General features: G+C 46.4%; 2 protein-coding genes across 8 annotated transcripts in view; both read right to left on the bottom strand.

Moving 5' to 3' along the window:
• Window positions 1-3,156, bottom strand: part of CKAP5 (cytoskeleton associated protein 5) — a 49,838-nt gene extending 46,682 nt beyond the window's left edge. For 2 of the 5 annotated variants that reach the window (XM_035327012.1, XM_035327016.1), the window contains exon 1: window positions 3,035-3,156. The gene's annotated coding sequence lies outside the window, so the exon portion shown is untranslated. Of the gene's footprint in view, window positions 1-2,942; window positions 2,976-3,034 lie in introns of those variants that run through there. The other 3 variants (XM_035327017.1, XM_035327018.1, XM_035327014.1) reach the window with 2 other exon arrangements.
• Window positions 3,157-4,024: 868 nt separating this feature from the next.
• Window positions 4,025-24,286, bottom strand: part of LRP4 (LDL receptor related protein 4) — a 37,889-nt gene continuing 17,627 nt past the window's right edge. The window contains exons 14-39 of one of the 3 annotated variants that reach the window (XM_035329226.1): window positions 24,053-24,270; window positions 23,554-23,730; window positions 22,833-22,958; window positions 21,917-22,125; window positions 21,232-21,313; window positions 20,454-20,559; window positions 19,342-19,543; window positions 18,806-18,995; window positions 18,429-18,560; window positions 17,575-17,715; window positions 16,784-16,870; window positions 16,405-16,576; window positions 16,159-16,321; window positions 15,693-15,918; window positions 14,012-14,315; window positions 13,474-13,692; window positions 13,048-13,182; window positions 12,759-12,867; window positions 12,290-12,434; window positions 11,660-11,773; window positions 11,238-11,361; window positions 10,498-10,565; window positions 9,822-9,909; window positions 9,149-9,290; window positions 8,511-8,579; window positions 7,231-7,363 (exon numbers count right to left, since the gene is read on the bottom strand). In XM_035329226.1, the coding sequence (XP_035185117.1) occupies window positions 8,535-8,579; window positions 9,149-9,290; window positions 9,822-9,909; window positions 10,498-10,565; window positions 11,238-11,361; window positions 11,660-11,773; window positions 12,290-12,434; window positions 12,759-12,867; window positions 13,048-13,182; window positions 13,474-13,692; window positions 14,012-14,315; window positions 15,693-15,918; window positions 16,159-16,321; window positions 16,405-16,576; window positions 16,784-16,870; window positions 17,575-17,715; window positions 18,429-18,560; window positions 18,806-18,995; window positions 19,342-19,543; window positions 20,454-20,559; window positions 21,232-21,313; window positions 21,917-22,125; window positions 22,833-22,958; window positions 23,554-23,730; window positions 24,053-24,270 (3,724 nt within the window). In that variant the 3' untranslated portion in view covers window positions 7,231-7,363; window positions 8,511-8,534. Of the gene's footprint in view, window positions 7,364-8,510; window positions 8,580-9,148; window positions 9,291-9,821; window positions 9,910-10,497; window positions 10,566-11,237; window positions 11,362-11,659; window positions 11,774-12,289; window positions 12,435-12,758; window positions 12,868-13,047; window positions 13,183-13,473; window positions 13,693-14,011; window positions 14,316-15,692; window positions 15,919-16,158; window positions 16,322-16,404; window positions 16,577-16,783; window positions 16,871-17,574; window positions 17,716-18,428; window positions 18,561-18,805; window positions 18,996-19,341; window positions 19,544-20,453; window positions 20,560-21,231; window positions 21,314-21,916; window positions 22,126-22,832; window positions 22,959-23,553; window positions 23,731-24,052; window positions 24,271-24,286 lie in introns of all 3 variants that reach the window. The other 2 variants (XM_035329224.1, XM_035329225.1) reach the window with 2 other exon arrangements.

The raw sequence follows: 24,286 nt of genomic DNA, 5'->3' as shown, positions 1-24,286 counted from the left end.
AAGAGTCTCCGGGGGTGCGGGGCGGGCGGCAGCCAGGGCCCTGCGGCCGGCGGCTCCCCGGGGCGAGCGGCCCCCGGCGGCTGCCCGCGGCTGGCGGAGCGCGCTGGGCCTCAGCATCGCCGCCGGCCCGGCCCCGCGCAGAGCTGATTCATCAGCGGCGGCTCCAGCCCCCACGGCCCTCCGGCAGCGGGGCACGAACGCGCCCCACAGCCTCTGACACAGGCCCCGAACACCGCGCGATTCCTCAGCTCCGGAGACTCTTTAAATAAAGGCACAGCAAGGCTGCCCGGTGCGAGGCGGTGTTTAAATTAAGCACGCGGGTACGAGGCTTTATAACCCACCGGTACACGGTGGGCCACTGACAGCCCGCAGCAGAGCGCCAGCTACCGTAGTGACGGCTGTACGAGTCCCACAGGCATACCCTATGTTGTCCCCAAACCAGCCATGGCCTCAATCCCATCCTGCTCCAGCAGAGATTTCACAAAACACATTAAATATTTTATAGACAAATTAGCAACATAATGTAATGTGTTTCTGTTAAGGGACAGAAGAGCACATCCAGCTGGAACAATGGGACAGAGGAGAAATGGGAAGAGGGAAAAAGAAACAATCAGATAATCGCTGACTCCAACTTAGAAAATCCTAATTACAAGGTTTACAAGTATTTACACCTCTCAAGGGTCCTTCAAGTCATACGCCCTGCACAACAAAATCTTCATATCAGACACTTAAGATTTGTAGACAATCACTTCTACCCCACAAAGCATTCAGATCAACTTCCTAATTGCATGCACCGCTCAAGATGTTCATAACCGACCTACAAAGGGATGCACAGAGGTGGGGCAGTCAGCAGATGACAATTATCCAGGGTAGCAAAGGAGGAAAAAAGACTGACTGAAAAAGCTCACGTGACAAGTGAATTTCAGCTGTCAATTTACCACCTCACACACAGAGGCACAAGAGAAAAACAAGTCGGAACGTGAGCTAGAAGCCAGGTTTTTGGAACTGACAATGAAACGGGAACAAGATGTCTGTCAGAACCGTACGGTCTACACGAGATTAGCAGCTCCACAGTGGCACAGGCCATGTTTTTTGGAAACACAGGCCCAGATTACATAACTGGCCCACGTCAGGGGAAGGACAAGAGTCAGCACTGAAGCAAGTCCCACAGATACAAGTCACACGTGCACAAGAACCAGCAATAGCCATCCATTACCACGCATTCACTTTTTTATATCAAGTTACCAAATGAGAAGTCTTGCATCAGTACAGATTTAAAGCAGTCTGACTCTGATCTCCCATGCCTCCAAAATCCAAGTTTCATCTGTTTTTGTGCAGGTGCCACAAATAATTTTGGTCCCCTAGATAACTTTCCTAATTTTGTATTCTTTAGAATTACCTTCAATAAACCTATGTACAACACTTTGTTGACAACCAGCTCGCTGTACTTGACTGCTGCTTTTGTTGATACTACCTTGATATATCCATTTCTTGGTGAACCTTAGAAGCTTTAACTCTATTGCAATTGTCTAAAGGGGAAAAAAGGCGTGTCTGCACTTTTTGAATGGAGGAAAACGATAAGAACATGAAAGTTTTAAGGAAGGCCAAGCCTGAAGTAAGGGACAGTCTAACAAAACACTAACTTCTGCTCAACCAACCAATCTGATCCTGGAGAGCAAGAGCGTCAGATCAGTAATGGCAGCTTGCACCCCATCACTCTTCTTTCTGGCTTGATGCTATTGCCAAGTTTCAATAACAATAGATTTCTATTAGTAGCCTTTCATAATACTTCAATATTTGAGACTAGCAGCATTTGGAAATATGCACCTTTACAGTTTCACGTTAATTAGCATACTAATTGAAAGTGCAGAGCAATGCCTTCTCCAACACAACAGTAATAAGGGAGGAAGGTCTCCCACAGCTGGCAGCCCAGCATCCTGACAGCTGCTCCTTCCTTCCTCACCCGCAGAGGACAAATTGTAATAGTACCGTGGTTTAGGACAAGCACTGGAGGATTTAGTACTAAATGCAATGTAAGAATCAGAAAAAGAAAGAAAGAAAAAAAAAAAAGAAATCCTCAGCATAATTAGATAGCTGATCCACACTGAGCAAAAATCAGGCAGCAAGTTGTAGCAGAAGCGTTTGGGGTGTTTTGGGTGATGGTGTTTTTTGTTTGTTTTATTTATTTTAAACAGTAGAGTCCAGGTTGGCTTATGCTGCACAGAAGTTTCAATCCCCAGCCTCTGCTGCACAATCCTGTGGGTCCCTTGCTGGGAAAACTCCAAATTCTGGAGGACCCCCTCCCAGCACCGTGAAAGCTCCTGCGTTAAGGAGGATCACAAGACTGTGACTCAGAACCAGAATGAAGCCTACAAGGAGTGGGGGGATCCCACACTCCTGCCGGCTACAGAAGACTCAGCACCTGGTGAGGGGCCCAAGGGACAGAGGACCAACACCCGAGCCGCAGAAGCGTTCGCAGATTTTGCTTTGAGACCGCAGTTATCTCGGGGGACGTTTTCCCCAGCTGATTCGCGAAGGGAAGCCATCCCCGCACGCAGCCTCACGAAACAAGGGCTGGGGGAGGGGGGGGGGGGGAGGAGGCCAGCAAAGCGCCTCCTTGACGGGGCTCCAGCAGCGGGCCGAGCCCAGCCGCCTTCCAGGAGGGATGCCAGCAGCTCCCAGTACCTCCCGGTACCTCCCAGCATCTCCTCACCGCGATGCCATAAGCGACGCAGCCGCGGCCTCCTCAGGGCCCAGCCGCCCGCACGGCGCAGGCCGCGGCCTCCCCCGCTCCCGGTCCCCTCACAGCGCGGCAGCAGCCCGGGGGCAGCGGGCGGGCCCGGCGCCTTCCCGCAGGGGGGCGGCAACGCCGCTCCGGGGGCCGCGGCCCCCTGACAGGGCGGGGGGCCGGGCGCTAGGCCTACCGTAAGGCCGGGGCCTACCTCAGCCCCAGCGGCCTCCGCGGGCCCGGCGGAGCGCGGCGGGAGGCGGCGGCGGGGGCCCGGCGGTGCGGGGCGGCGAGGGCGGCTCTCACCTGGCCGCCGCGGGTCGGGTGCGGCGAGTGTCCGGCCGCTGCTCGGCGCCGTTTGAAATCGCTCCCCCCGCCCGCACCTCCCAGTGTCCTCCCCGCCCGTTGGCCCGCGCCGGCCCCGCCCGCTGCCGCAGCCGCGCGCCTCATTGGGCCGTTTGAATCCGGCAGCGGCGACGCCAGCGCGGCCCGGCCCGGCCCGGCCCTGAGGAGAGCCCCGGGAGCTGAGGGGGGCCGGGGGGAACCGCCCTGGGGGGACCCGGGGAGGCGGCTTCGGAGCCCGCAGCGTCTCCCCCTGCCCCTGTGCCCCCCGCACCAGTCAAGGGACGTCCATCAAATAAAAAATGAGGTGTAAAGTATTAGTGCGTGGCCTCAGTGTGATCCCTCCTGTGCTGCCTCAGCGGTTGCGTAGAAATAAAGCAAAATTACTTAAAATCGTGGTGGTGTTTTTCTTTTCCACCAGAAAGGGACAGAAGGGAATGTAAGATTAGCACCAGGAGTAGACAGGCACTTATTACCTTCATTATTTTGCCTTCTTCGTTAAGCTCTCAGTCATCAAAAAACACCGCAGCCAGAACCTCCTCTCTTCTTCAGAGATCTGTTTTCCACGGGGCAGAGGAAGGTGTGAAACAACCCCCCTCCCCTTTGGCAGGCACTGCTGGAGCCCACTGTCCTCCTAATACTTCTCAAAAAAAGAAGGCCAGGCTCCTGGGCTGTCACCACGTCAAAATGGTACCAGGGAAAAGGCAAAGTAGGGGCAGGGTGAGAGGTGTAGGGAGGTAAAGATGGGTGGAGGTAGCTGGCCCTTGATTCAAAGCCTTAGCGGCAGAGGAAGTGTGTGTGGCATTCTGATGATGGAAACCTCCCAAGTCCATTCCTACCTTTTTGTTCCTCTCAACTGAAACAAAGTTGAGGTTTTGTGAAAACAGGTGTGGGAGCTCCTCTTTCAAAGGAGTCCAAATAACATGCACGATTCACAACCAAAAGCCAGAGTGGTTAAGAAAAGCTAAATTTATATTAAATTATCATCAACCCCTAAAATACTGAACACAGTGGTTAAATAACTCCAGAAAATCCGATGTCTCCAGTGAGTAACGTTAAAACCATTACACAGGAACACAGGGAAATCACTGATGTTAGCTCAGGACAGACAGGAGAGAGGTTTGCTTTTTACATAGTAAATCAGTGCTCAAGAGATCATCCTCCAGTGGCCTTTTTACATTCTTAGCAGCCTAAGTGCAATGAGGGTCTTCTCTTCCCCAGAATGGGGAAACGCGATGCACCCTCGAGGCAGCATCTCACTGGAGTTTTCTCCATACTTTACGATAAAGAAACTAATTTTTGTCCACCTCACGTGCAGAGGAGAGGCTGGGGGGTGTTTTGGGGCCTTTTTGCCATATTCATATCAGGAAGGGGGCAGAGAGCAGTTATGAACGGTTGTTAGGCTGAATATGCAAGGTTCCTCCTCAGAAGCAGCAGAGAATAAACCAAGGTGCAGATCACAAACACCATTAGTTGTTGAAAGGACTGACTGGGTTTTCCTTTCCATTCTGCACTTGTGACTTGGACGGCAATTATTTCAACAGGCTGACTGAACCTCAACTGCCAGTCTGGGCAGATGTTTCCCTTCACCCCTGTCCCACCTCAGGAGGTTGGTGCATACTTAGAGAGCTACCGGGGAAAAGTAAATAAATAAAAACACTCCTGCTCTCCCACAAGTCAAAATCTTCCTCCCCCATCCCTCACTCCCAGCTCTAACGCCCCTGACCCCTACACGTGGCTTCTGTTGAAACTGAGCCTTCTGCCTGTGCTTCAGCCCTTGAAGTCCCTGTATGAGGCAGCCTAGACAGACCAGGTCTGTGTCAGTGATACGCAATCCTTTCTCAGGCCCCAGCTGAGTCCACACCTCAATCGAAAAGTGTCCCTGTCCAACAAAAAAAAAAAGTTTCCCATGCTGGAGTCAAACAAATAAATAATTAAATAAAAATCTAATAAAAAATAATCCCTCTGGGAGTTGGGAAGAGTCCCACATTAACACAGGGAGATTTCCAAGCCTTCGCTCCAGTTCGTTTTCCACAGGAATACACACCAGTCAGCCCCATGGCAGCCAAATATGAACAGTTTCAAGCCACCTACCCAGGGCAAAGCTGCTACCTTCCCCTTGCCACAAAGCTACCTCTGGTGTAAAAAGTACAGCCAACCTGCCAGCAACCATCATGTCGTCAGGGGCAGCAGGACTGTTAGTATATGAACAAGGTTAGAGCAGAATAGGATTGATTTTCCTTTTTCTTTTTTTAATAGCTGGAAAAATATTGCACAGGAGATGCATCCTCCCCTGCACCTCTACCGTATGCTTTGCTCTCTTTACACCATGGGTGGGAACGTACTTGGCTTCTGCCTAGGAGATAAAGAGGTCACAGCGTGCCGTGAGAAATTATTCACTGGAAAGTTCTGCTTCCAAGGATCTGGTTTAACACTTACTATTTTACCATGATAGTATTCATGTGACTTGAGGGGTTGATTTAAATTTCATTTTGAAGAAGTGTCAGAGACATTTTCTCAATCTTTTTTCCTGCCTGAACAAACAGATGACAAGAGAAGTCAGGACAAAATGAAAAGGTGGCAACAGTCCGTGGGAGCGTGCAAACTCCAGCTGCTGCTGGGGTGTAACTGCAAGGGTAGAATTACCCCCCTAGAGGGTAAAGGCCTTGGAGGCCAGAGAACAACTGAAGCTCACACAGCTGATGGGAAAAATGACTTAGCAAGGAGAGCTCTTTAGTAGAACAGCGGGGCTTAAAGTGCTATTCTCTCTGACAGACTATTTTAAAATGGCCCTTGCAGCTCCATGATTATTGTCTCCTACTCTAGGTCAAATGCGCTCAGCTTCGTAATAAACCAGCTCCTAACTGTTAGCATTGAGGGTGTCCCTGGGGGAGACTTGCCCTAGGAATTCCTTTTTCCCTTGCTACAGTAATCAAAGGTCATAAAGGCCAAGAGAACTGGGACCTAGCAGAATTGGAACTGGTGGGGATTTAGCAATTTTATTTTTATTTTATATATATTTATATATATATATATATATATATATATATATATCAATTATGCAAAGGCAAGAGTAAAACTTCGTTCTGGCTGAGATGCATTTCCTCCCATTAGCTCTCTAGAGCTAAGAACAATACCAGTTTATTCTTTCCTCGAGTAGAGCACTCTGACTCCAGGACCCACAGGGAGCAGTTTTGAAAGGGCAACTTGCTGACTCTTATTTTTCTGGAACAGAAATATTTTTCAAGAGGAAAGGGGAGAAACAGGAGCAGTGTCCACTGCCAGCAACAGACATAGTGCTCCGATCTGAGAATTCCGTAAGGATTTTTACTAGCAGATGGGAACGTAAACAGTGATGCTCTCCTGAAGTGTCACGGCAACTGTGGTTACCCTCTTTATGCCCTCAAAAGGTGACCTGATGCTGTGTCACTGTCCCCTTGAGCCCCAGAGTATACTCCATCTATTCCAAAACATCTCTCCAGTCAGAGACCCCACAACATAAAGCCTCAAAGAGTGCTGCTAGTGCTGGAATGACTAGGGGAACTTCTGTGACCAGGAGCTAGTGTCGAGGCAGCTCTGCTCTCTTCATGGGCATCGACTGTGAGCTGGACGGCACAGGACTTGCAGGTTGCCAGAGAACACAATCTGGACCAGATTCAGGCCAAAGGAGTCACTGCAAAAGTTAATGTGGCAGCTTCCAGGAAAAGGGAACATATAAATAAACCACAGACAGTGAAAACGAGCCAAAAGGGTCTCTGGGTTCCAACCCACCCATCCTCCCCCTCCAACCACAACAGCACAGCTGCCCAAGCTCCTTGCTGAAAGGCAGTCACAGTCTCTGGGCCCCTCACAAGAGAGGCAAGTCTCTGTGCCCTTCCTTGCCTGCAGGCAGTCCTGTCTTTTTTGTGCAGAGCAAAGGCTAGGGAGGGTACGATCATTTCCAAAGGAGTGTGTACTTTAGACCTCGCTCTCCGTGGAGGGTTTGCGTTGGTGTTTCCAGCCTGTGTCTGGGAGTGAGCCCCGCCGTTCAGGAGTGGCTGCTGCTGTGTTAACACTGCTGCATTCAGACTGTTCTTCCTGAAGCAGCTGCTCAGTTTCAGTGTCATCCAGTGAACCAGAACTAGCCTGGATAGAGACTGTGTCCGTCTTCATGCAAACGTGGTCCCGGAGGATCCCTCCTCGAGAGCTCCGAATTTGCTTAAGGTCATCCCACTCTGAATCGTCACTGGATAAAAGGCATATGCCCTCCACAATCTTTATCTTCTCCTTGGTGTAGCTGTGGTCAGGACCAGTCTAAGGAGCAGACAGATGAGTGAAAAAACAATACATCTATGCAAAAATAAGGCAAAGAGCAAAGCAGAGCCAGCACAAAGAGTGAAGCAGATGAAAGGCTGGACCCTCCATGTAAATAGCCACTGGCTCTCACTGTCACAATGGCAAAGCCCATTCTAAGTTTCCCCTTAGTTCTTCACCCTCTTCCCGATGAATCCTCCCTGCAAGAGCTCTCATTACAAACTCCAGGAGCCTTCAAATCATGGAAGGGTAACGCACATGAGGTGGCTCTCCTAATTCAACTATATAAAACCCCTGGGGAGCAGGGAGCAAGGACACTGAGCCTAAAAGGGAGTTAAACAAAAAGTAACCAACCAGCAAAAAAAAAAAAAAAAAAAAAAAAAGGAAGGAAGAGGAAGAAAGAAAAACCCACCAAAACATGGAAAGCAGAAAGAGCTAGAAGACTTCATGGTAAAAATAGGTGGGGTTAGGGAATTCTAGATTCAGCTCTCAGGAAAGCACAGCTGGAACACTACTGTTGGAGTCTGAGCTCCACAGTGATACACGGGAAGCAGATTATAGAGATTATAGGGAAACGATGGAAATCGGAGGCTAGCATGACCATACTAAGATTAAAGTAAAGAAATCTGCCTTACTTGGCTCACTGACAAGTAAGGAGCATTAGAACATCTGATGTAAACCCTGGGAACAAAGTTGAGTGAGAGGGGAATACATCTGGGTACATGCAAGAGCAGCACAAGTAAGTGGTAAGGATGTGGATTTCCAAAGAAATCATCCATTCTTATCCTTGCTAGGCAAGGCTAAAATTGCAGGAAAGTTTGGGAAATCTATTAGATAGTATATTTGAAAAACAAAGCCAGGGAACTCTTCTCTGCATAAGTCTTGTCATGATCCCTGCTATAGGAGCTAAGTAATCTAACAGGCTATCATAAATACTTGTACAGAAATTATTTTTCAGATCTCACATACTAAGTAGTCAAAGCCAACACCAGAGAAAGTGACCTCAACTTTCTTGGCAAACAGTAGAACTGATTTAAAGACGTAAAAGCCAAGGAAAAAACAAGAAAGAGGAATTAGTATGGGACAGCCACACAACACAGCCTGAGTGAGGGAGGCAGGATCAAACACATACATAGAATAGTGATACCTGACGTGAGGATGTGGATGGAAATCAGAAGAGGGAAGATGAAAAACTATCTGAGTGATAAGAAAGCTTCTGAGGAGAAAACAGAGGAGAAACTAAGTGCTGCAAGACATCATATTAAACCCTCTCCCTCCTGCCACACACACCACACACAAGGTGGACCTCTGGAGGGCCTTTAAAGTGCCATATTTATTAAGAGTTCCAGTTCTCTCCCTATCCCACCCCTTCCATGCAGTGTACAGCCAGAGCCACATTCTCATTACCCAACTCTTTCTGTCTGCCTTGCTCCCCTGGTGACTGCCCAAAGCAGCCCTGGGGCAACAGTCACCAACCAGGACTGTGCCCAGGGAAGACAATTCCCTTTGACTCCTGTACTTTAGCAGCCAACATCCAATGCAAATGAAATATAAGACACTGTGGCAGTGGAGAAAAAGCACAGAGCTAAAGACAGGACCAATTCACTACAGCTCACTGGGGAAGAAATGCTGCTGCTTGGAGGAGTCTGAGTAATTTACTGAAGCTGTCCTCTAATGTCCTAAAGGGTAAATGCTGACAGAGTTGCAACATTTTCACATACGAAGGCCTGTAATACTTAACAGCAGCTTGAACTCATCTTCCATATCCTTAGTAGGAGCTCTTACCTCTTTCTTATAGCACAGCTGGTTGTACATTGTTGGCTTGGGGATCGTTTCAATCTTCACCTCCTGGGTAGATGTCCGATATGAAGGATTACTGTAGGTTAGGTTCCCCAGGCCAGGGTCTGTGAACTTGGACTTATTATGCCTAGAGGAAGAGAACTGTTAGAAAAGAGAAAGAACCCTTCCGCCAGGATCTGAAGTTCCTGAGTGTTCAGTGAATGGAAAGCTCCACCAGTCTTCACTGCCCCTCAAAGAGAGGGGGAACACTGGTTTCACCAGGCTCTTCAGCTACCAGTATACTCTACTCACCAGCTACCAGTGCAGCAAGGCTCTGCCATGTAACCACTGCAGCTATACTGGCAATAACTGGAGAAGCTACCTGGCACAGAGCACACAGGCCCACACATGTACTGAGATATGAATTACCTCACATCCCCATCCATAACTCCTAAGCTCGCTGCAGAAAATTTAGCCAATACTGCTTCAAAAATATGTGCACGCCCAACACTTAAAAAGGAACAGGACCAATCTTGCTAATCATCAAACACTGCTGACAAATGAGAACAAAGGAATTGTCTTTCTTCATTATCGTTTACAAAGTGTTATTCAGGAGGTTTCTGCTCTTAAACAGGCTAGATTTTACTATGGTCCAGGAGAAGGGGAAAAGGTCACTTACCTATATATAATGAAAGCAGCAATAAGAAGCAAAATAAACAAGATGCTGAGAAGGCCTCCAATAATGTAGCTAACGTGCAGTCCTTCTCCTGAAAGAGAACAGCAAGGGTACATTATACACTTTCCTTAACTTCCACTGGATAATTCTGACCTCAGTAACAAAATACAGAAGTATGTAAAGTAAAATGTCAACACACGGAGGTTTAGCAAAGGGTTTTATTTGACATGATATGAACAAATCCATTCCCCCCAAGCAGGCCCCAGCAAACCAGGAGTATCAAGATCTTTGTAATGGGGCTGGATAAAGATGAGTTAGACCTCCTTGCTAACAGTTTATTCGTGCAGTGAGAAACCATTAACCTAACCAACCATCCTCCACTAAACACAAAGAGGATGGTGAAGAGGGATAACATTAAAGGTGAGAGCCCAATGGATGAAGTAGGAGATGGAAGAAAACAGCAACGTTCTTCACACCAAGGTGTCGTTTGGAAAAGTCCCCATATAGGCTAATGAATGTGTATGACTTATTTATTTTCAGATGCATTTTGCTCAGAAAGCATTTGAGGAATTAAGGATCGAGTTTCAAAAGTTTTAGTTTCAAATGTTATGTATTGGAATCCTCTGTACACATCTGGAAGAACACCACTGGTGGAGGAGAGCAAAGAAAACGAACTCACCCACTGTTGCCAGCACTGCCTCATTGGCATGGGTACACAAGCCTCGTATAGCATCTTTGTCGGAGCAGCTGAACGACAGAAGGACAGTTAGTATCCTGTTACTGAAAGTAATGCCAAAAGTATCAAAAGACAGGATGGAACAGGCTAGCACTGAAATCCCTTCCATTTCCAACTCAACAACAGGAGCCCTCCGTTGTCCTCTCTAGTACCCCTCCTGCATCCAGAGGAGAGAGGACCTCATATGTGTATTTCACTAGATCAGAACATTTTCAGCGTAGATGCTGAAACAAAAATCACAGTGCTAAAAATCACAATGCTGAAGCAGAAGAAAACTTCCTAGATTCAGCATAGAGATCTTTCTGTCCGATACATTGCATTCAACAAAGCCAAAAGTTTTGCCTGGTATATTTACAGCCATATATTACCCAGCAAAATAATTTCCTCAGTTGCCTGGGTTGGGTCTGATGTGTCAGAGTGAACTAAAGCAACAAATTCCTGTCTCTTCTCAGAATTAAGTTCTTAAAAGTAGGACTTGAGAAATAAATCAAAGGAGCACTTGAGCTCAGGAGGATTTTAACACTTCATTATGTCTTTATGTCTGTAAAGTCTAGAGCTGGAATAGCCCCTTTTGGCTAAGGAGATGTATATTTGGATGAAGACAGCCAGAGAGGGCTTGCATGTTGGATCTTGCACAAACAGTGACTTTCACACCCTAACTCCAACAGAACAAGAGTACTTACTTTCCTTCCACTGCTTCCAGAGATGTGAGAGGTTTGGTTGTTGAGGTACCCATTCTGCCGGGTGGTGGTTGACTTCTCTCACTTACTCTGGTTGTTTCAGGTCCAGGGGGCACCACACCAGGAACTAGAACGATACAGAAAAATAAAGAGGACCCCAACTTTGTGGGACAGATGAACAAGTCTGGTAAGCTATAGTTTCTGAAATGTGATTGCCATCCCAAACCCAGCCTGTCAAGCAGAAAGGACAGAAGAAAGTTCTGTTCACAGTTGTCTTACTTCCACGTACAAGGTGTTGCAAACATTTTTGCACTAGAGAACTTCAGATGCTCTGGTTGCCATAGACAAATAAACGATCAACACCTAAGTAGTGGCAGTGGCTCACATATAGAAGCTACTACGCAAGTGATGCTCACAAAACTCACCAGTAGAACAGGGCCGCCCATCTGGTTCATCTGGACATGCACAGACAAAGTCAGAAGCCCTGGCAAAGCAGAGGTGAGTGCAGCCTCCATTGTTCACTCCACAAGCATTAGTACCTGGAAGGAACAAGCAATTTTAAAATCTGTTGCAGATGACCAGGTAGGAGCTCAGAGCAACATTTCTTTCCTGCTCATCCAGAGATACTTCCTAGAAATTCAGCAAATTAGTATGCTCTGGTACATGCCCTATATCTGACTGCTAAGAAAGCGATGACAATAGCCAGATGTTGGTAAGATTAGGGCAGTCTTGAAAGGAAGGCACTGGAAATCAGTAGACAGGAGCCCAGTCAACACAGATGCACAGATAAAAAAAACAAGCTTACATTCTGTTTTAACACAATGTCAGATGAATAATACAGAAACTGACATTTGCTGATCAAAGCTGTAAGAGAACACAGGCAAGATATACTTGGCTGAAATGTCACAGGCAAAGAACGTGCCCAGGGAAGATACATTAATAGTCTGCATCCAAGGAAGGATGTCAACCTCACTTGACGTCTATAGTAGCACAGTGTTCTAGATTTCCTTTCGACTCCAATTAACATTTGCCTGAGAGAAGGCCCTCCTATTTACCTGTTTGTCTTTGAGGAGAAACCACAATGATATCCATTAGCCCCTCAACATTGGCCAGGACTGTCTCTTTGTTCCGTCCAGAGTATTTGTCCACTCTCTGGATAGATTTGGTTTGCCAGTCAGTCCAGTATATCCATCTGTCCTGCTGCTCAGGGAGATAGCAAGAAGGAAAAAACTCACAGCAATTAGCTTGTTTAGACACATAGACACCGGATACCAATCAAAAACATGTCCTAGTGGCAGAAGGCCCTAAAGAAAGGCCTTTTCAACCCCTTCTTATCATAAAGAAAATGACTGTCTACAGCCCAGAGGAGTTCAGACAAACTTTCTTTGTTAACTACACAGAAGAGTAAAGTACTACCCCATATCCATTTTGTTTTCCCCCAGACTATAATAATTGCCTGTCCCCAAGCTTTACTGTCCAAAAAACACCACAGGGAGAAAGGTATGTTGGGGTAAATTTTCTTACCTGGGTCAGAGCAAAGGGATGTGACACCTGGCTGACCAACACTTGTCGTAGCTTCCCATTGAGATCACAACTCTCTATGCGATCAAGATGTGCATCCACCCAGTAAATCCTGGAGGAACAGGGAAAGAGGTGAGCTTCCAGCAATATAATCCCTCTTTACTTTCTAGTCATTTGCTAGCCAAGATGGATTGGACCAATCAAAACACTTCAAGAAACTAAGCTAAGACAGTTAAAGAAAATTCATTATATCCCTTAATTCTATAAAGGTGCAAGAAATCATTTCACTGACCTCCTTGTGTCATAATCCAAGGTCAATCCGTTTGGCCATCCTAGGTCCGTGTTGATCAGGATTTTACGTTCAGAACCATCCAAGTTGGCCCGTTCAATTTTAGCAATGTGACCCCAATCTGTCCAGAAGAGGTACCTAATGAGACAAGAAACAAATGCAAGAAGAAAAGAATATTTTGTTCAGCCTAATTCAACTAAAACTTTCAGTAAACTGCACTGTTCAGTTTCAGAAAGGCTCATGTGGTCTGCAGTTTGCCTCTCCCAACTATCTGCCCAACCTTCACAGCCACTGTCTGCGTGATTTCCTCTGTCAGTCAGTCCCTTGCTGGTATCTAGCCATGCACACAGCACATCTGTTCTTCCACCCACATCCTCCTCCAGGCTCTGTACAGCCCTTCTCCCTGTCCCACCAATACCCCATACCTACCCCTTCTTGGGAAAGACAGCAATGGCTCGGGGCTCATCCAGGCTGTTATTGATCAGCACTTTCCTGGAGCTGCCATCCAGCCTAGCAACTTCTACAGTATTGCGTCCCGTGTCTGTCCAGTAGAGGTTCCTTGCGACCCAGTCCACTGCCAGGCCATCTGTAGTCTTCAGACCCTGACCAATAACAGTTTCCATGTTGCTGCCATTCAGATCAGACCGTCTGAAAGGAAATCAGTAACAAATGGCAGTGAGGAACGGGTAGCTCCTGACAGGGATCACACAAGAAGGTCCCCCCAACAACAGGATTACTTCATGCTGCTTCCTCCCAAATCTCTTTTCTCCCCATAATCTCCAGCAGGTTAAAGACATCGTTAGCATTTACTTCAGCAAAACACATGATGCTGCAGGCTACAGAGAAGGTGTGAATAGTGGTGTATTGACATCTGCTTTCTGGCACACTCCACACAGCTCACTGTGGCACAGGTAGCACACACAGCTGGGTGACCTGGGCACTGGCCAAGCAGATCACTAGCACCCACCTGATGACGTCAAGAAAAACATCTGTGTAGTAAATCTTGCCATCCACACTGTCATAGTCCAGAGAAATGACATTGTTCAGCTCGGGGACAGGGATGTGCACATCTGTATGGTCACTGGTGTCCAGTGAGATACGACGGATGGAAGCACGGCTAGAGAAAAGTAGGTAGGTCTCTGGAGAAGAGTCACACGTCTGCTCATCTCGCTTCAGCTGGATGCCAGTGGGGCAGGCACAGGAAAAGCCAGTGGGGTGAGGCAAGCAAAGGTGGGAGCAGCCACCATTACGAAATCCACATTTATTAAAGCCTTTAGAAGTAGAGAAAGCACAGTTTAAGGACCAATGTGGTCCCAGAGAACAAAGCTTTATTTTTAAAGTCTACACACATGCACAACTTGCTAGCAGCTGAGTTCATCCTAACTGTAGCCTTACTGGGAATCTACGGCCCTGCACACAGAGATTGCCTCCCTTTAAAATTAATGGTTGGGCAAGGAGAACAGAAAGGCACAGAAGTAGTGGGGAGCACAGGAGCAAAATCCCGACCTTTATTCCTTGCTAATCGTAGTTTTCCCATGGAAGAAGGATCATACAAATGCTGATAGATTCACAGAACTGCAGCTTAGATTTATTATAGCTGCAAAAAAATAATGCTGACTGAAAGATCCCACCCTGTGGGGAAGCAGCGTGACAATGCACCAGAGGCCAGGCTGACAAAGAAGCTTCTGTTTCAAGTTAGCTGCACACAGTGGCAAATAAACAAAGGCATCAGAGAAGTCTGCTGTAAGTGTCTGACATATTAGGGTCATATCTTCAGTTCCAACATTTTTTCTTTATTGAAAAGCCAGCATACATTTATTAGGAGGGGATAAGACCTGAAAGTGCAGGGAGTGGAGGGAATGTAACAGGGAGATGATGGCTAGAGTTTTGGTTAGCTTCAAGTTATACTGTTAAGTTGTACTGTCAAGAGCAATGCTCTGCTCTTAGTAGCGACAGAGAAGCAGCACAGAGTTTTCTGTAGAAGTACGTACTGGGGAAATTCCACTGAAATGAAGGGACAACACAAAGCAACAACTCACACTGAGGAGCAAGGAGACAAGATGACATACAGGATCCCCAAAAGGTAACATAAGGAATCCCACTTTGGCACAGAATGGATGATATATTAAGAGTTGTTAACGAAGAACAGGTTTGTAGAGCAAAGTGGCAAGTGGGAAGAAGAAGCTTGTGATGGTTGGGCAAAAAATGACTGGAACTTGAAACAAGGTTTCAGCAACTAGCTTAAGAGGAATGATTGCCTTTTGGAGATTTATTTTTATTTTTTTAAAAAAGAGACTGCCCATTGCCAGAAGACTCAGGTGAAGTCTAATATTGCATGACTCATTCAGTCTTCCTAAGAAAATGGCTCTGATGTGTGTGATAATGAGGCTGTCAGTGCAATCCAATGAAGGAAATGAGGTGAACGGTCAAAAGGCATGCAGTAAAAAATAAATAACAGACCTATGGAGCTGGATAAACAGGGGAAATTATAAAAAAAGTTACACAAAAGGGAATAAGAAAAGCTGATTCTGGTGCTCTATTTCTATCACTTGTGCTTTCTCAAAGGACTCCTTTCAATGACAGCTCCCAAGGGTTCCCCTAGTCACCACAGTCAGACACACTCATTTGGGAACAGCCTAGCAACTCACCCAGGGGCCGTGCCCTGTCAACAGCTTGTATGTCCATGAGGCCAGGCAGGTTTGCCCTCACCAAGATGACATTGGCACCAGTGTCCTTGTCAGCCCTGTGAATGCTGCGAGTTTGCCAGTCGGTCCAATAGATGTAAGAGTCCAGCAAAGTGAGGCCATAGGGGTGTTGCACTGGGGACAGCAGGGTGCGGCGGTTAGCACCATTGAGATCTGCAGCCTCAATACGCTGAAGAAAGAAGCAATCACCTTAGCAAAACACTCACACTGACCCCTCTTGCTAACAGTGACTATATCAAGTGGGAACCAGAGCCTAAGTGATATTATTCAAGTCCACCCTCCACACAGCCCAAGCTCTCAGAAAAACTTATGTTCCCCTTGTTCTTTCAACAGCTTGTTCAAGAGCTTTAAAATAGCCTCCAGGATCTACTAAAGACCCAATGCCAAACAACACTAAATAGAAACAGACCTCAGTGTGCGCATCAGCCCAGAGCAGCTGGGACCCAGCCTTATCCACTGCCAGTCCGTTAGGCCAGCCCAGGTTGTTGCTGATCAACACCACACGTCCTGAGCCATCCATTCCAGAGCGTTCCAGCTTGGCATTCTCTCCCCAGTCTGTCCAGTACATGTACCTAGAGAAAAGCAGTAAGTATTATGGAAATAGATATCAGAAGCTGTGTTCCAGCACCTAGATAGCCCTCTTGACAACACTAACCCCATCTCGTGGTATAAGGCTATTGCCCGTGGGCTGTCCAGATTCTGCCAGACCAAGACTTTCCTCATGGAGCCATCAAGGTTGCCCACTTCAATACGATTTGTTCCTGTATCTGTCCAATATATCTTCCTGCCAATAGCATCCACAGCCAGCCCATCCGTAGTCAACAGACCTGAGAAAACACTAAGGTGTATCAGTCACTGCTCATCCTCTCAGCTTACTCAGGAACTTCCAATGTTGTTTTTTTGCAACTCACTAGGGAGTTGCTTTATGCTTTGTCTGCCCTTCCACCAAAAATTTAAAGATTATTCCACCAGGAGGATCAGAGAATCTCTCTTTTCACACTGCACAGAGACAAGAGGCTCCCAGGACCTCTTACCTGTGGTGATGATATCTTCAAATTTGGAGCCATCAAGGGCAGCCCGGCTGATCTTCCGCAGTGTGCTGTCTGACCAGTAAACCTTTCCTGGGTGGAAGAAGAGAAATTAAAATAAATCACCAAAATCCTTATCAATCAGATCCAGGTCTCTGACTACCAGCTAGGCCATTCAAGACCGATTTGACTGCACAGGAATAACAGCAGCACAAGACTGTTCAGCTAGAGCAATCGAATATTACAAGTTTTCTTGTTCCAGTCCTCCCCAAAAGGTGTGGAAACACTGGCTCTGGGGAGTTCTCCACTGTTCTAACAGTGACCCACACATAAGGTCAGAGAATATATGACACGTTATCAGCTAGTAGTAGAATCCCACATCTTACTTCTCACAATGCCCCAGAGGACAGCAATCATATCATCTATCTTACTACACAGCAGTAGGTTTACATCAAGCACAGCCTCAGATTTTAGTATAAGCCAATAGCCAGAGTCTCAGCTCTCCTGCTGTAACAGAATTCAGCAGGAGGAAAGCTTTCTTAAATCCAAAATGGACAGGAACCTCTCTCAAAATAGCAGACAGCTTTTACCACTTAGTTGGGGCTGTCTGTTCTCACGTAGATATTCCTTTCCTGATGTGAAAGGAACATTTGAAGCATATACTAGAAAAAAACATCTACCCAAATTCACAATCTATGACAGTAAAATCTGCACCCAGGTCTTTATTCAGACATTTAGATACTGAAGTCACTTATTGCCTCTCAAACAGGCAGTTTGATACATTATGAAGTTCAAACCTTCACGAGGATCCACTCCAATTGCAATGGTGTTTTTCATGGTGACATTGACTGAGACAACAACATCTGCAAAGTAGGGAATATCCAGAGAGACCATACGGATGTCAGTCCTTCTGGCAAAGATCAGAAAGCTGGTCATTCCTGCAGAGAGTTGAAAATGGACAGGTATCAGTGAGAAACAAGTCCAGCCAACTGCAAGGCCTAATTTATTGAGCATTCTGGAGCCAAAACCCACTTCAGTGGAAAAGGTGAAGTCTGAGACAGATCTCTGCTTATGGGGAGTCACGGTACAAGAGCTTTTAAGAATCTTTCCACAGCACTCAGTACTTCCAAGTTGAAAATGAGTGCACTCATGGAAGAGTTACTTCTGGTACCACATGGGGAACAGGAATTAGGAGTCAGTTTTCCTGTTAAGATGTCCAAGTGAATGTAGAGGTTGTGGAGTCTCCTTCTCTGGAGATATTCGAGGCCTGTCTGGACATCTGGACCATGGCCTGAAGCCAAGAGCCTTTCACAATCCCCAAAAAAAGAGTCAATAGAAGGAGTGTGTACAGATCTACTGAAGGATATAGCACCTTGTAGTTAAAAATAAGTTAGAGCAAAAGTATGAGGAAAATGTGAGAGCCGGTTTAGTTAGCCCAGTGCAATTTCAAGAACAATTTATTCTGCATCAATCCAGTTATTGACAGGTTTCTTCGGTATTTCCCTCTCACAGTGAGGGTACAGGCAGTAAATGGGCTTTTCAAGGGGGGCAAAGCAGGTAAGTGCATGAAGTGAACTTTGTTCTGTAACAAGGTGGGAGCAGAATGTAGTTATGGTCCAGTTACAATGAAGATCCTGCAGAGGAGACTCACCATGAGAGCAGGTCTTGCCATCAGACTGTAGATTGATGCCAGTAGGACAGGTACAGCTGTAACCTTTTGGAAGAGGTGCCAGAAGGCACAGGTGACTGCAGCCTCCATTGTTAACTTCACATGGTGTACGTACTACAGGAAAGATGACATGAATCCGTAAGCCAGTAGAATGAGTACAAACGGGGGGTGGAATAGCTATAGAAATGTATTCTAGAATGCCCTTAAGTGTCAGCCCCAGGGTTATTTTCATGCTCTCATATTCCATCCAGACTTAAGGCATTGAGGGCTGACAGACTAGCTCCTTGCAGGAGAGCTGTTCCACACAGCAGAGCCTGAGCAAGCTCTCAGCTCAGTGTGGCTTTGGGTGAACTCTGTACCTTGTGGCCTGTGCCGGTGGAAAACATGAATATCCATAAGATTCTCCAGATTGTCCTGCAGTGTTTCACGAGCCTGCCCAGTCCTTCTATCTGCGCTCTGGATGCTTTTGGCCTGCCAGTCTGTCCAGTAGATTCTCTCGCCATAAAGAGTAAGTCCAAAGGGGTGAGGCAGATTGCTCCCAATCAGCACCTGGGCAGATCACCCCCAGCACCCCCCAAAAAAAAATATTACTAAGATGTCACTAAGAAAACCATTACTAAGATGTCACTAAGGGCTCCTCTTGCCTCCTTCTCTCATCATAATATAGAGTCACAGCATGAGCAGATGAGGCAACATGAACCCTCAAACAGAGGCTTCCTCATAGACAGTTTGTAACTGAAAGGGAGCTCTTCTCTTCCAGTGAAAGCAGCTTAGCATGTCTTGATTTGGTTATTTCACTTTCAACTGGAAAGAGAGGCAGGGCCTCTTAGCACTTGGTGCTTTAGGACTTGCACCTCAGGCTCCCAGATTCCCTCCTTAAAGACAATCTCCTTACCTTCCTGTTGCTGCCATCCAGACTGGCATACTCAATGGTCTTCATGCCCGCATCTGCCCAGTACAAGCGTTGTGACTCATAGTCAATGGCCAAGCCATTAGGCCACGTCAGGTTGGAAGAAATGATCACCAAGCGGTTTGAGGCATCCATACCAGCACGCTCAATTTTTGGGTTGGCTCCCCAGTCAGTCCAGTACATGAACCTGAACGTAAGGCCAAGACAGAAGTAAATGCCTGCACTCCTCCACTGCTATTACAGCCAGGCAGTGCCTGTAGTGAGACGCAAAAGAGCCTGGTGCCTTCAGAAGCCAGAAGTAAGCAGCATTAGACTAACATTGTACTCATGTCCAGTCTTGGGTTTCTGTATTGTGCCTAAAATCATACCCAAATTGATATCCTCTTCATTGTCCATGTACTGGCCTTATTAACACATGGAGGAAAAAGTTCAAGGTCTAATAAATAACCAGTTATTTACCAGTCTCCACCACTAGTCCTTTATACTCTTGCTGAAATGGTCTTCCAGTAATCCACTCAAGGAAAGAATAGCATTCTTCTTTCTATCTATCCAATCCCTAGCTCCACAGTCTTGTAATTCAGAAGCAAAACCTCTAATTAAAACTATTTTTTTTCTGTTATTCTACTCAGGTTTGCTTTGGTGCAGTTGATCCCTCAATATTCCCACTGACAATGCTTTGAAGCCAAGAGATCATCAGCATTACATCTTGCTTAAGATCAGCACTAATCTACCCGTGGAGGTCTTTCTGATTCAACTCCGGTTGATAAGCAGAGTTTGAATAGAAATTCAACACAGATATGAAACAAATAGATCTTATTCACAACATTTCTCTAACAGATCTTCAGTCATTAGGTCCCAAGAATAGACAAATTAGAACAGCAGCCAGCTCCTGCAAAAGCTCTAGAGCGTGACAGGTAGTTACCCCTACTTATTTTGTTTGGATATTAGTGGTAGCATCCAAATCAGGTCTCTAATTTCATACTTCGGCAGGACATAGAACAAAGGCATCATGGAGAAACATTCGCACAGAACGAAAGCACCTGAACATCTTTAGACACAGAACAATTGCCATGTCATCCCACAAGAAAATCTCTCACCCTCCAACAGGGTCCACCACGATATCTCTAGGTCTGTCTAGGTTCTCCCAGATCAGAACAGTCCTCATAGTCCCGTCTGTGTTGGAGACCTCTATCCGATCTGTTCCTACAAATATTGAGAGAGAGAATTAGACACACACTTCTGGAATCACAATAGGTAAGGCAAGAAACATCCATATAGCAACGCTCTCTTCCCCTCCCTCCATCTCTCTTCATACCTAGAAGATACGTAACAAGCATGGCTCAAAGTATCCCCCTCCATAAGATCTCTCATGCCACTTCCATGGCTGTGACTGGTGCAGAGTCTTATGCACTTTTCTAAGCCCCCAAGACATCTACACAGGCATAAGAGAACAGCTGGAAAGGAATCACCTTTCTTACATCTCTCTGAACTATGACTCTCTGGCAGGGAACAACCTCCAAATCCTACCTGCTGCACCCCAAGATACACTGCTGGAACATATGTGAACACATACAACCAACAGCTCTGCAGCAAGACAACAGTGGGGCTTGATTTCTGCTATAAACCTTTCTACAGAATTAGCACCGGGGACACTGCAAAGAGAATTAAACTAAAGATACCACCTCAGTTCCCACTTTGTTAAAGTGAATTTCATCTCACGTGGTGGTGTTTTTTTTTTGTTTGTTTGTTTGTTTGGCTAGACTTTTTTTTTTTGCCAGACACACTTTGGAATGAGTCAGAACCACCTAGTTGTTATTCAGTTTTCATTACTAATAAGGAAGGCTTAAGCCTACATAAAGCAGAGGAGCCCAGTACCTGCATCAGTCCAGTATAGTTTGTTGGTAACCCAGTCAATTGCCAGTCCAGCTGGACTTTCCAGGCTGGTATCCACCACAACCTAAACAAAAATAATAATAAAAAAATTAATGTGATTAGACCTTAGAGGAAAAGCACTGGCCCAATGCACTACTCATTCTCAGACAAAGTAACTCTCAAAAGGCAAAAGCCCAAGGAGAACAATGCCATTGAGAGCACTAAGGGCTTACAAGTTCAAATAAGTCTTATATTTGAAGAAACATCTATTTTTCATGTCTGTTCAAAATACTATTCCAAAACCTTGAATTTTGTTCTCTTCATTAAGGGCACACAGAAGTCCCAAGGACTGTGGCTCTTGTTACAAATGTAGTACATAACTGAAAGAATTAATACTTTTTCCTTTCAGATTTTAGGGCTACAACAGAGGAATTAACCACAGCTAGTAAATCAATGTGCTTCGTGTCCCACTTCAGGGTCTTCCAGAAAAACAGGAACATATACCAAACTCGTGTACGAAGTGTTAAATGATCTTAGGGCTCATCCAAGTCAGAACCACGCAAATTAAAGAACATTAAATCCAACGTGAACTACAGCTCCTTAGGAAGCCATAGATCCCAGTAGATTTAAAACTGATATTCCAGGAGTCTCCTGGCTAGATGGTCTCCACACATAGTTAACGCTGTACCTCCTGGCTTGATCCATCCCATTTCGCTCGGCTGATTGAGTCGGTGCTAACGTCTGTCCAGTAGACATAGTCGTCTTTGGAGTCCCAGTCCAAAGCCACAGCGCTGCGCACATCAGCAAGGGGGATGACATCATCTGACAGGTCATCTGTGTCAAAGCTGATCCGACGGATGTCCATCCTTCGGGCAAAAAGCAGGAACTTGTCAAGACCTGATCAAAGGTCGAAAGGTCTTCTTTTAATTTCTCTAAGTTCAACAACACAGTGATAGACACAGACAATTCCCTGCTATATCCAAACTTAACCTTACATCATCTATCACTGGCAGGTCACAGCCCAGGATTTTATTGGTAGCAAAAAAAATCACTTTACTGGGGACTGGGAGCAGGGGGGAGCATAGCAGTAGAGAGCTGTCTCCTGAGGGTAACGTACGCAAAGCGAATAAATTCAACCATGTTCTTCAAAGAATGGCACAGACATCTCTCCAAATGAAATAACTATGCCATCTCTCGAGAATCTAGGACAACAGTTGGCCTGATTCTCCCATCTGGCTGCAAACTAAGAGAAACTCTGGCAGTCAGCAAAGCTGATTTTTTTGTTCGTCAGTGACACAGCTATGGGAGCTCTAGGGAAACAGTCAGCTGTGACAGACAGCATGGCACCGATAGCAGCCCTGGATTAACGACTGAAGGATGGAATTTCTCTGCATCCCCACCCATCCAGCCTAGCAAGGGGAGTGGGAATGCAGAACAGGGGAATGCATCAAGAAGGTGAGGTATTCTCCAGCAGGGCCCTTCATACTACTCCGTCCATCCAACTGCATCCCCTTGGAAGCAACTTCTGCTGCTTACTCCCACTGCCAACCCTCTGCCACCCAACAAACATCTGGACACACAGGCTGTGGTCCCACCTCACTTACTCTGGGCACAGGCATGGCTGCTGGTCTTGCGGAAGCCAGTGGGGCAGGCACAGGTGTAATCCTTGCTGCTCGGCAGGCAGAGATGCGTACAGCCCCCATTGTTGGCCCCACAACGGTTTCTCCCTGCTCAAGTAGCCAAAGACAAAAACAACCACACATAAAGCAAAGAGTAAAAGAAAAAAGGAAAAATACCAGCCAGGGTACAAAGTCCCACATGGATAACATAACTTGACTTATCTACACTGAAGTTAATTGAGAATAAGGCAATAAACTAAAGCACTAACTCCACTTGTAGGGGATAATCTGAAAAAAAAAAAAAAGCTTTTAAATCAATCCACTTGCCAAGCAGATTACAGTAATTTAAAAGAAATAAGGGAGGTGTCGGTCATTACTAGTGCCCACTTATGATTCCTGCACCTCCCTCCCATCCCCTTCTTCCCCCCAGTAGCTCTTACATATACACAAACCACAACTTATTTCTCACTGACAAGCATTCACTGCCAAGTGTCAGCAGGGGGAGCTGAGGTAACGCTTAGCACTGCCTTATGCTGCTGGGGGACCTAAACTGAACTGCTGGATGGAGCAGGTGCTGTGGCAGCTCTGGACAGAAGTGGAGGACGTCAGTATCCTGGGTTCAAACTTGCCGTCTCCCTGCTTTACAGAGTGGGTGGCAGCAGATCTTCTAGAGTCTCAAATAAGTCTCTACTCCCTCTGCAGTTACCTGCTGGCTGGCGCTGAGGATGCAGTGTGTGGATGTCCATAGGGAAGTGGAGTTTATTCCGGATGATCTCCTGGTTCTTGCCTGTGAATTTGTTGGCACTATTGATGCTTTTGGTGTGCCAGTCTGTCCAGTACAAACTGTCCTCAAACACGGTGATAGCAAATGGGTGTGGGAGGCCTGTAATGGATGTCCAATAAAGGGATTTTATTATTTTCAACAGGAGTCAGGCAAGCAGAGAGGCAAGGGAACTCATAGCACCACCCCATAGGCATTTCCACAGTCAACCTGATCAAATCCACCTTACACTAACATGACAGACACTTCCTGTCCATTAATGTCCGTGTAGCAGAACCCATCTCATAGCAGTGACAAAATTCATCCCACAGTGAAAAAGCTAACAGAATTCACCTACAAGCAGGTGGCTCTGAAAGTCAGGTCAGCATTATACCACTCTTCTTTACAGCAGAGAGCATTCTCTGTACCCAGCCCCGTTATTCACCTTGGCTAATAACAGCTTTCCTATTCCGCCCGTCGAGGTCAGCCCTCTCAATGACGTGGTGTTTGGCATCCACCCAGTACATCCGATGCCCTGCATAGTCGATGGTCAATCCGTTGGGCCAGAAGAGGTGCGTATCCGCAATGATGCGCCGATTAGAGCCATCCATGTTGGAATATTCAATGCGGGGAGTGTTGCCCCAGTCAGTCCAGTAGATAGTGCTGGAGGAGGCAGGGA

Source organism: Oxyura jamaicensis, chromosome 5 (genome assembly GCF_011077185.1).
Source record: "Oxyura jamaicensis isolate SHBP4307 breed ruddy duck chromosome 5, BPBGC_Ojam_1.0, whole genome shotgun sequence".
Classification (NCBI taxonomy): Eukaryota; Metazoa; Chordata; class Aves; order Anseriformes; family Anatidae; genus Oxyura; species Oxyura jamaicensis.
The sequence above is the reverse complement of the archived record's forward strand: the minus strand, read 5'-3'. Positions and strand labels throughout refer to the sequence as shown.